The sequence below is a fragment of the Enhydra lutris genome, unplaced genomic scaffold (assembly GCF_002288905.1).
Source record: "Enhydra lutris kenyoni isolate GAN:26980312 unplaced genomic scaffold, ASM228890v2 scaffoldscaffold10, whole genome shotgun sequence".
Classification (NCBI taxonomy): domain Eukaryota; kingdom Metazoa; phylum Chordata; class Mammalia; order Carnivora; family Mustelidae; genus Enhydra; species Enhydra lutris.
This window is the reverse complement of record NW_019154094.1, coordinates 44695897-44707625: the sequence shown is the minus strand read 5'-3', so window position 1 is coordinate 44707625 and position 11729 is coordinate 44695897. Positions and strand designations below refer to the sequence as shown.

Sequence of the window (11729 nt, the reverse complement as noted above, 5' to 3'; positions counted from 1 at the left end):
TGTGTGTGTGTGTGTGTGTGTGTGTGTGTGTGTGTGTGTGTGTGTGTGTAGGAGGGGGTGATCCCGTCTGTGGATGTGTCCAGCAACTGTAGACAGCTACAGCTCCATTCATTCGTTCAGCAGACATTTCTTGGGCACCTACTGCAGGCCAGACTTCACTCTGGGCCCTGGGAATATGGCGCTGCACCTGGCCGACAGCCCTGCCCATGTGAAGTGGGCAGCCTCGATGTGGAGACAGAGCTAAACAGGCCGACGTAGAAATGATCAAGGTACATTCACAGCTTAGGATGGAAATAAAACCAGGCCACAGCATCGTGCCCGGGGGGAGGCGCCGGTGGCTGTATGAGGCCCAGTGGTCAGGGAAGGTCTTGAGGGAAGAGACACTGACGTTAAGGCCTGAAGAATGGGAAGGAGGCAGCCTTGGGAAGGGTTGAGGGGAAAGTATTCTGGGAGGCGGCGGGGGGGCAGGCAAAGCCAAGGCCCAGCAGCAGAAGGAGCTTAGGTTTGAGGAAAAGCATGGGAAACCAGGGTGGCAAGAGCAGGCAGTGGGGGTGGGGAGGAGTGTGGGGAGCTGGGAGGGGGCAGGTCTCAGAGGCTGTGAAGAGTGTGGGCCTGGTGTCAGCTTGGTGGGGGTTGTGGAGTGTCAAGTGGTTTGAAGCAGGAAGGAGAAGGGAGTGAGTCTGAGGATCTTTCTTCTGATTTTTTTACTGAGGTATACACTGCATTGAGTGGAATGCACCTGGTGAAAGGACACAGCTCTGGGGTGTGCGTTCACACCAGGGCTCAGGATAAAGCCGTCAGGCCAGCCCCTCCCCCACCCCCAGGGGCAATCCCAGCGCCCTGGTCCAAGACTAGAGACACACTTGGCCTGAGGAGTCATCCATGTGGTCTGTGATGTTCTCTCACCAGGCCTGGAGTTTTCGAGAACCCCCTATGGTTTTACACATCTCAGGAGTCCTTCATCTGTGTGTCTGTTTTTCCATTCTCCTGTGGGTGTTACGCAACCAGGACTGTTTCCTTTTTTTTTTTTTTTTTTTTGTTATTATGAATAGTGCTGCCATTCACATTCTTCCCCAAATCTTGGTATGGACGTAAGTTTTCATTTCTCTTCGGTCGATGCCTAGGCATAGAACTGGCGGCTGTAGGCGAAGTGGATTTTAACCTTATAAGAAATCGCTGAACTGTTTTCCCCGGTGGCGGCTGGGCCATTCCACTCCCTCACCAGCCATGGAGGACAGACCCAGCATCCCTCCAGCCGCTGCATGGAGATGGGCCTGGGTCGGGGGCGGGGCAGGGGGCAGGAGAGGAAGCCAGGAAGCCAGGAAGGAGGCCCTTGCAGTCCCCAGAGGGGAGACCACGGTAACCTGGCTTGGGGTGGAGCTGAAGCATTGCATTGGTGACTGAATAAACACGCACGTGGGACCCCCTACCCTGAATGGCTGTGCCCTGCCCTCACAAGTCCCTCGTCCCTGGGTACAGATTTGCCTTTCCTGTCAAGGGAGAGGAGGAAGTGAGTCCTTGGAGGCTTGCCACCTGCAGGCCACATCTGGCAAGCATTTCCTGGGATCTTCTGTGCTCTAGGCCCTGTGCTCAGTGCTGCTGGGGATGCCTGGCTTATGGGTGCTACCGGTTCAGGGCTCCAAGTGTGGCTGAAGCCCGGCGTGCAGGAGGGCAATGGGCAAAGTGCTTTGGGGAAGGGAACAGCATGGAGGAAGGCTGGAAGGTGGGAATGCTCGGAGCACACACGGGGGGAAAGTCTGTGAGCATTCTGGTTATCCCAGTGTCAGGCACCAGGCTCAGTGGTTCATATGAATCTTCTCCACTTCATTCCCACAACCTCTAGGACATAGAGATAAGGGTTAGCCTAGCTTAACAAATTAGAAAACTGAGGCACAGAGAAATATCCCCCCCCCCCCCCCATGATTCAATCTAGGTCACACAGCCCATGAGAGATGAAACTGGGAGTGCAAATGGGCAAGAGGAGGATGGGTAGGGGGAAGCAGATTCCCAAAGGTTCGAATGCTCTGATAAAGCCTCCATGGTACAGGGGTCCATATGTACACATTCAGCAGTGTAGGCAAATGGATGTGCCTAGAAGGTGCCCAGGAAGGGGACTGCTCAACAGTCCCATCGCGGTCCTTTGTCTCTCTAGGGAATGACATTCTGAAATGCTGAGCGGATGACCCTTGACAGGGCTGGGTGTGGAGGGGCTGCCCTGGGCTGGCCAGACCTGCAGCAAGCATCTCGACAACTCTTGTTGGTCGCCTGATAGATGAGACAAATGATTCCCTGGCAAGGGACTAAAGGTTTTTGTCCAAAGTCCTGGATCGATTTTATTTTATTATTGCCAGTGGCTGAAAACAGCATTATCAGGAACTTCTCAAAATCACATTCACTGCCTTTAAGTTAAGGACGGTGGAATGCAGCCTGAAACTTGGCTGTCTTTCCTCACATGCCCTCCGTGATCTCTTCCGGCCATCGATTTTCATTCTTGAAATGGCAGGAGTTAGTCCCAACGGGATTTCAGCCTAGTGTGTGGCTTCTGAAGCAAATCTCTGCCCGGGTTTCCTTGAAGTTCCCTTCTGGCTGCCAGCGCTTTCCGTTACTTGGTGCTCACAATCTCTTCCCGGAGCTGCCAGCTACAGGGGGCAGGACCAGCGCACAAAGTACACCCCAGGTGTGTGGCATAAATGAAAGAATGATCCAGGTGGGGACTCTGGCACCCTGGGGGTCTCATATCCCCATGTGAGGGCCTGGCTGATGTCCCTCAGCTCCAAGGGACGGTGGACAGGTAGATACAGGGCCCAAGGGGGCTCCATCTTGCCATTATCTAAATGGGAAATCTCCCAGCCAGACCTTCAGATTTCTTTTAAAGATTTTTATTTATTTATTTATTTGACAGACAGAGATCACAAGCAGGCAGAGAGGCAGGCAGAGAGAGAGAGAGAGAGAGAGGAGGAAGCAGGCTCCTCGCTGAGCAGAGAGCCTGATACAGGGCTCCATCCCAGAACCTCGGGATCACTACTTGAGCCGAAGGCAGAGGCTCTAACCCACTGAGCCACCCAGGCGCCCCCAGACCTTCAGATTTCTAAAACGTGAAAGCTTCCAAGTTTTTCTTCATGGCCATTAAAATGTTTAAAAAATATTTTAAAGCCAAAAATGCACATCTGGGTTCAGTGAAGGGCCCTGAAGTTTGAGACCATTCCTCACGATGGCTTAGCAAAGCAGGACTCACTGTCGCATGTCGGTTATAGGGAAGCTGACCCCCAGAGAGTGGACACACAGGCCCAAGTCACACAACTGGGCAGCAGCAGAGGGGGAAATGCAGACTGGGGGGTCTCTGACCTCCACTGGCAGCTCTCTCCATTCCACCCTATACTGCCCCAGGTCCCCCCGTCCCCCAGCCCTTCTCCACCTCTTGGACCAGCCAGCTTTCCTTGGGGTTGAGGTTGGAGCCCTTCCTGGCTTCTCTTCCCCTCTTCCTTCCCCTTTCCCCTGCTTGTTCTCCTTCTTGGCTTGGGTTTAAATTCTAGCTCTACGACTCACCCGCTGGAGGACTTTGGACAAGTTATTTAATTTCTCTATGGCTCAGTTTTCCCTTCTGTAAATGAGAGAGATTAATAGTACGACCCTCCTAGGGTTGCTGTAAGGAGTCAGTGAGTTGAAATACACAAGGGCCTTGGGCCGTGCCTGGCATGCAACTATGTTCTCTCTCTCTAGGGGTCTGCTAAATAGAATAAGTGTGATAAACATTTATTGAGTGTCTACTGTGTTCCAGGCCCTCTGATGAAACCCAGGACTCAATGGGGGCACCAAGGACAAGGCCCCACCCCTCATGGAACTTACACTCTAGAGGAGGAAGACACAGGGCTTGATGAGCCTCATCTGCGGGTCCCATGCCGGCACAATCTGCAATGGGCCTTTCCAGATTGTTGTCCTAGATGGGCCACTCCCCCTCCCTGCTCCTGTGGCCTCTACTGACTTCGCTACTCTCTGTGACCCTTAGCTGGCCCATATCACCTCTGCCCAGGGCCCAGCCACTCTTGCCAGCAAGCTTTGGCACAGCGGCTTCCTCTGCTTTTCCCTCCCTTCCCCTCAACCCCTTGGCTTAGGCAAAGCTGCCTCTTCAGAGTCACTTAACTGCATTACGACCTGCCACTTTGCACTGCGTGCAGTGACACACGCAGGGAGGCTGGGGGAGTTGTTGCTTGCCATCTGCTCCTCCAGCTCATGGAAGAGCCTCAGTCTTATTGGGAAGGAAGGGAAAGAAATGTGAGAACGAGGTTGCTTCTCTCCAGCTTTGCTTTTCTCACCCATAAAAGAGGAGCAGTCACCATGAACTCGAAGGACCGAACTGAGGAGCCTGGAGGTGGATGTCACCTGGGGTGGCTGGGTGCTTCCTAGAGGAAGGGGCAGCAGAGGACAGCGGAGAAGGGCAGGGGGACGCCCTGGAGGAAGGCAGGAGAGGGCATGTACCAAGAGGGGCCGAAATCTGGCTCAGCTGCAGCTAGGGGTGAGGGTAGCCTGCTGGAAGGTCAAGATGGAGGCGGACAGCAGGGGGCCTCAATGAGGAAACCAGGCAGAGAATAAGTGTCATCTCTCCAGCCCCACTCCTTAGCATCCCTAGTGCTCCCTCTGGGGCTGTTCAGGGGAAAGAGGGTGTTAGGAAGCTCCTCCAGGCAGTGGATCCAGGCTGGGCCAGGTACAATGTGCGGGATGGCTCTCTGTGGAGCCCATATTTCTTCCTTGACTTTCAGGCTAAACAGTGGAAGGAGGCATGTGTTCTCCACACAGGCTTCCAGGTGCAGAGAGGGAGGGAGTGAGAGGAGAAACTGGAGAGTTTTCAGAGAGGGGACAAGTGTTGTCAGAGGTCACACAGCACTCTTCCTCCTGCCCAGACAGGGCATGAATGTGGAAAATGGTCTCAGAGGAGCCGCTCATGCAAATAACGACAAGAATAATGGCACATTCCCCATTTTCATTTAAAAATAGTCACGCTAGTGACACTTGGCACTTCCTAAGTGCCGGGTGCTGTTCTGAGCTTTTTACACTGTTAACCTGGGATCTTCAGAGCAACCAGAGGAGATAGGTTCTATTACATTTATTTCCATTTTACAGATGAGGAAACTGAGGCACAGAGAGCCTGAGTAACTCTCCCAAGGTGACCCAGCAGGAGCAAAGCCAAGAATCGGGGGTGGGAGGGCTGTTGACCGCTTCACATCACAGTCTCAGGTCACCCTTCGTGCCTCCGGGAAGGCAGCGGGGGCGGGGTTACTGTGCCCATTTTTCAGAGGAGCAAACCCAGCTTCGGGGGAACCTGGATGATCGCCCGAGAGGAAGCGGCGGAGCAGTTTGGCCCTGACCCTCGCGGAGCCGCAGGCCCCTCCCGTGAGCCAGGTGGATGAGCGAGTGGTGGGGGCTGGCGGCTGGTGTTAGGGGAGGGGGTGAATCGAGGCCGGGGGCTCCCCTGCTCTTCATCCGGAGGCAGGAGGAGGCTGAGGACTGGCTGTACCACTGGGCACCAGCGTTTGCAGTGAAGGGTTTCCTCGAAAAGTGTGCTCTAATGGGGAAAAGCAGTGGGCCGAGTGTTCGCCGCGCGGCACGAGGGTGTGTGCGCGCGCGCTCGGCGAGCCCGGGCTCTTTGTCCGAGCCCGTGCGCGCGTGCGTGTGCGGTGTGTGCGAGTGTATGTGTGCGCGCGTGTGTGTATGTGTGTGTCCGCATGGGGGGGCGGGGCTGGGCGTCCGGCCCCGCCCCGGCCCCGCCCCCGGCCCGGCCAAGCTGGTATTTTTCCACCCAGCAGGATGGGTGATGCTGAGAGCTGCCTGCTCAGACAACAGACACGCGAGGTCAGGAAGAAGCCGCTTATAAATTACCGCTTCCTCCGCGCCGCCGCCAGCGCCGAGCTCCGGGCCCTGGCCACAGCCCCGCTCGCTTGCCAGCTCCGAGCCCCGAGGACCGCGAGCCCAGACACCCAGCCACGCGGAGAAGGAGCGAGGAGCGCGGACCCCGCGGGCCGGAGACCGAGCAGGAGGGCAGCCCCCGGCCGGTGGAACCGAGTGCAGCCGAGCGCAGCGCCGCGGCCGCCCCAGGTACCCGAGGGACAGGGAGCCGGGCGCGCGGAGCCCCCACTCTCTCCCCGCTCTCCAGCCAGCCCCGACCTCCCTGCCGATTGACCCCCACTCCGGCGTCCCTCTCGCCACCGAAGGAGGGACGGAGGGTCGCCCGCTCAGACCCGCTGGCGGGGCTGTTATTGTTTCCCCAGCAAAAGGGCTTGGGCTTTTCGTGCAGGCGGCAGGTGTGTGTGTGTGTGTGTGTGTGTGTGTGTGTGTGTGTCTGTGCTGGTGTCTCTGTCTCACTGGGTGAGACAACTGGGTGTCTGTATGTCTGTATGTCTCCATGTCCATGTGTGTCCGTGTGTTTCCGAGGGTGGCTGTTCCTTCATTTCTCCAGCAACATGCACTCGTGTGTCCCAGTGTATGCCTGCTGTTCTGTGCCTTCTTGGGTTGTGTATGTCTGTGTATTCTGGCGTGTCTGTGATACCTGAGTGTGGCTGTGACCGTGTGTCTTAGGATGTCTGTCCCGGTGTGTGTCTGGTGTGAACCTGTTTGTATGTGACTGTGTCACCCAGTACCTGGCTGTGCACGTGTGTGTCCCTGAGCGTGGCTGTGTCTCCGGGCCCCTGGTTGCAGGCGCCTGTGTGTCCTCGGTGTACCTGAGGGAGTGTCCCCAGTGCCTAGAGGGCCGAACAGCCGGAGCTGATTCTTCAGGGCCGGCACTGATTCGGGCGAGGTGATAGGGGGGCATGGCTCCAAGGGTGCTGCCCGTGTGTGGCGTGCAGGTGGCAGTGCCAACGTCTAGCTGTCTTGAGTGGCAGGACGGAGGCCCCGAGGCCCAGCTGGGGGCCAAATGGGCAGCAGGCAGGGACAGCAGGACACATCCTTCTCTGGCTTTTTCTCCTTCCTTCTGAGGGTTCCTCTTTTAAGCAAGAGGTTCTCTCGTTCTCCCTCCCAGCAGGGAAGCCAAATAGAGAATCTTAGGAACCTTCTGCGATAGCCCCAAAGCTTCAGCCTAAACTGGAGGGGAGACCTGTGGGCCACCCCCTGCCCCGGCGTTCATAGGGAGGTGTGTGCTGGGCAGGGCCACCGGCCTGGCTATTTTGGTCACTGCGTGGCCCCTGCCAGATCCTGGCGTCCCCTAGGACCAGCCCCACAGCTTGGGAGTCAGCCCTGGCCCCCGTTTCCTGCGTGGAGAAATAAATCAGCTCAGTAACTGCCCAGACATTTGAATGGGGGTCTTTGGGCTGAGGTTTAGTGGCGCGTGGCTGGCTTCGCGTGGCTCCACGAATTTGGGCTTCGGTAAATTGGCCCACGCTTTGGCACTGCTGGCGTTTAAATAAATGTCATGGAGGAGATCTTTTTAAAATTTCTTTTTAATTTTTTCTTGGCTAGAAGGGAGGGGATCTCATCCAGAGTCTCCCAGCCAGAAGGAGTTTATTTTTGTGAGAAAGAGCGGGTGAGTGCTTAGCAACCGCCTGCCTCACTCTCGACCAGGGAGTCATCCTGGGAGTGTGGGGTGGGCATGAGAAGGTGCGGGGGTGGGTGGGGGAAGAAATTGCATCAGGATGGTGTTGGGGAGACTAGAGGGATGCCCGAGGGCCCTGGCTAAGAACCACCATAGGGTGGGATCGGCAGAGTGACTAGAGGTCTTAGGCCTGGCTCAGCCCCTACCCACTTGACCTTGTGCAACCCTTTTTTTTTTTGCCTCAGTTTCCTCATCTATAAAATGGGTGGAGTAGACTGGTTATGGGGTAAATAGGGACTGAGAGGCAGGAGCATGTCCCCAGGGAGCTCTGTTCAGTTACTGTGCCGCAATTACTGTGCCTTCATCAGTAGGTGACCTTGGGTGATTCTCTTGGCCTCTTTGAACCTCAGCTTGGCTCTCTGGGCAGCAAGGACGCCAGTGCCGGCCTCTCTGTGTCCTTGAGGGGATTGAGGGAGATGAGGATGAATAAGCCTGCGGTAAGCTGTAAAGCCGGCCTCTGGCTTCGTAGCTGCCGATTAGAGGGTGTCACAAGGTCTCAGGTCACTGGTATATGGCAGGGCCAAGGTGCACTCTTGAGCTTTTGTCTTTCGGGGATACCCTTTTACTGGCCCATAGTGCAGCGGCAGTGGACCTCTTCTGCCCAGTTCTCTCCTCTTGTCCTGCAGTGATCGGGTCACATCTGCTTCACAGAGTCAGGAGGCCTGGTGGAAGTGCCCATTTTAGAGATGTGCAAACTGAGAGCTACCCAGGGGACTTTGCCTTGATCATACTGTGGATGAAGTGGGCCTCAAAGGTCTTTCCTCGGCCAGCTGTGAGTTTTGGCCCCAAGGAGCTTGAATCACTGATGTGCTGAGGAGTTGAATTTGGATTGCCGTTGAGACCTGGGGAAAACAAGGGACAAAGATGCCCTAGTCCTCAGGGTTGGAGAGAGAGTGCGTGGGATCCACTCACCTCACCCCTTGATTCTGTCCCTCGTTATTCATTCTCCCTTCCGTGTGCTTTCTGGGAAGGCTCTTCCACTCTTCTTGCACAAGTGTCAGTCCACAGGAGGCTTTGGACACTGATGACGATATTTTCTAACTCCCAGCTTGTTTGCCTGTCAACCTGTCAGAGGACTTGGGAGCTGAACTTCTCTGAGAGTCTTTCCAAAGGTCCTGAAATGATAAGACACTTGTGAGTCATTAAACGCATTCGAGTGTATAGGAAAGAGCTGACAAATTAATTACAAGAAGCAGAATGCAGCATACCCACAGCTGGAGGGGGTCTGGGCAGGAATAGAGGGCTGGCCTTGGAAGCCCAGGGTCACCCCGGCAGTGCAGGCTAATCGACTCCTGCAGAAAGTCAGAAGCGAGAGTCAGATTCTTTCGGTCTCCTCCTGTCCTCTGCAATGGTCAGCTTATCTTGGCCCAAGCGTTTGTTTGAATGTATGGGTTCTGGGGAGGAGTTGTGGCTGTGGAAATGCCCAGGGGGACCTTTGAGTGTGAAAGAGAGCTCTTCTTAAATGTCCCTCACTAGCTGTTTAATAAATCTTGCTAAGGTCAGCTCTGGCCTGACCCTGGATTTGGGGTAGAATATTGGCTTTCCAGGTGCTCAAAGCCCAGAGGGAGATAGGACAGTGACCTTGCCATCCAAGGCATGCTGTGAGGACTTAGGTGGCCAGGTATGCACTGATGGCAAGATCATAGGCATGGGGCACTTCAGCCTCTTGAAAGAGGTGATGTCAGAGCTGGCATCTTCTGTGAGTGGATGGGTGGAGGAACAGTATGGGCTGGCATTTTGGGCAGGGGCCATAGCAGGTGCAAAGGAACAGTGGCATGAAATAGCCAGGTGTTTTTGTAGAATAGGCTTTGCAGGGTTCCTGCCCGAGAAAACGGGGGCCAGGGGGTGGAAGGGTCTGAGCACTGGGTAAATGGGCTTGAACTTTATTCTGAGGGCAGCAGGGATAGAATGGCACCAGACTGTGTTTGGGGACAGCAGTGGAAAAGCTAGTTAAACCCAGGAGCCCAGAAGACCCCCTGATGATGGGTGGGGAACTAAGCTAGGGTCCAGGAAACTGAGGGTGGCCAGGCCACCGCTGGTCAGGGCACAAAGCATTTTCCGTGCCAGTGAATCTTGCCCTGAGCTCTTTTTGTAAACACAGGGTGAAGGCCTGGACATGCTGTTTTAATAGGTACACAGGCCATTAACTTACTGGCTTTGACCTCCCTGGGAGCATGAAGCCCAGGAGTCTTTAGGGTGAATTATGTCTGCCCTGGACAGGACTTTGGGGTTTCCCCTCCCACCTTACCTAGTCAGAGGCTTCATTTGGAAAACCTGAGCTGAGGCGCAGGGGTTATGGGTGGCTGAGAGAAAGGGCAGAGAGAATGGAAATTGCTGTGCTGTTTCTGAAGCTCTGTGAGTCAACCAACTCCTTTGTAAAAATCAATGTACAAACAACAAATCACCCAAAACAATAAAAGGGAAGGGGAGTGTAGGGGGCCAGGGGCTGGGCAGCGGCAACTCTAATCAGGCAGAGAATGACTCGAGTTGTTGTTTGTTTGTTTGTTTGTTTTTCAAATTAAAATTTCCAGGTTTAGCACGGACACACGGACAGCTAACTCCTGTGTGGAGTTAGCATCCACACATGGAGCCTGGGAATCTGTATTTTTAAATTTTGTCATTTTTTTTTTTTTAATTAAAAGAATTTTTTTAAATAGTGATACAATTTACGTGTCGTGAAATGCAAAGATTCTGTTACAATTTGATGAATTTTGACAAATGTATACACTTGTGTAACTACCACCCAGATCAAGATAGAGAATATTTCCAGCTGTGAGGTTAGTTCCCCTCCTGGAGGCGAGGAGTTTCTGATTTTTATCACCCTACATTAGTTTTGCCAAACCTAGAACTTAATGTAAATGGACTTGTGTGGTGGATAGCTCTTAAGTATCTAGCTTCTTTTCTGTTTGATATTTTTGAGATCTATCTGTGCTATGGATTTTATCATGGAATTTATCATGAGGGTGATTCCTTTTATTGCTAAATAGTATTCCATTGTATGGATTCACCTGTTGATGGATATTGGGGTGGTTCCAGTTTGCAGTGATTATGAATAAACCTGCTCTGAGCATTCCTGTACAAGTCTTTCAGTGAGCTTATATTGTCCATTTTTCTAGGAATGGGACTGCTGGGTCCTAGGGTCCACAGATGTTAACTTCATGAGAGATTGTCAAAGAATTCTTTTAGTTACAAAAATATACACCTCAGGGCACCTGGGTGGCTCAGGTGGTTAAGCATCTGCTTTTGGCTCAGATCATGATCCCAGGGTACTGGGATTGAACCCTGCATTGGGCTCCCAGTTTAGGGGGGAGCCTACTTCTCCCTCTCCCTCTCCCTGGCTCATGATTGCTTCCTCCCTCTCTCTCAAATAAATAAATAAAATCTTTTTTTTCTTTTTTAAAAGATTTTATTTATTTATTTGACAGAGACAGCGAGAGAGGGAATACAAGCAGGGGCAGAGGGAGAGGGAGAAGCCGACTCCCCACCAAGCTAGCAGCCCAATGTGGGGCTCTATCCCTGGACCCTGGGATCATGACCTGAGCTGAAGGCAGATGCTTAATGACTAAGTCACCCAAGTGCCCCAAAATCTTTAAAAAAATAATAATAATAATAATACACCTCAAGCAATACAAAACTGTTTAAACTAAAAGTGATCCTCAGAGATGATTTTTAAAAAAGTGCACTCTAATCTTCATTCTGTCTGTCTTTTTCTCTAATAACAGTAAAGGCCCATAAGATTATACATTTTCCTCTGCATACAGCTTTAACTGTCTCCCTCAGCTGTCTACAGGAACATAGATGATCCTTTTTTATTACTTGCTAGATCAGTTTTCATTTCAGTTTTGATTTCCTTGTTGATCTGGGGCTGTTTAGGATATATGTTCAGCAAGCTAGCTGTAGTTTTGTTTTGGTGTTATCAAAAATTGCATCATAGTGTTCTTGCTTTGCCGCTCACTCTTCAAACAACAGACCATTGTGGAACTGCTGCTTGTCTGAACGTACAAATCTGCCAGGCCACTCTGAATGGCTGGTCTGCATTTGGGAGTCACTGACCCAGTCTGGCCTGTGTTAAATCACGCAAGCGCTTCCTGCCCAGTGAATGCAAAGCCCCCCCCCCCCCCCCCCCCCCCCCCCCCCCCCCCCCCCC

General features: G+C 53.3%; 1 protein-coding gene across 3 annotated transcripts in view; it reads left to right on the top strand.

Annotated features, from left to right (window-relative positions):
- The first annotated feature begins 5802 nt into the window (after positions 1 to 5802).
- LOC111144255 (solute carrier family 6 member 6) overlaps positions 5803 to 11729 on the top strand; it is an 83429-nt gene continuing 77502 nt past the window's right edge. The window contains exons 1-3 of one of the 3 annotated variants that reach the window (XM_022498477.1): positions 5803 to 5903; positions 5941 to 6090; positions 7556 to 7568. In XM_022498477.1, coding sequence (XP_022354185.1) covers positions 5803 to 5903; positions 5941 to 6090; positions 7556 to 7568 — 264 coding nt within the window. Of the gene's footprint in view, positions 5904 to 5940; positions 6091 to 7555; positions 7569 to 11729 lie in introns of those variants that run through there. The other 2 variants (XM_022498478.1, XM_022498480.1) reach the window with 2 other exon arrangements.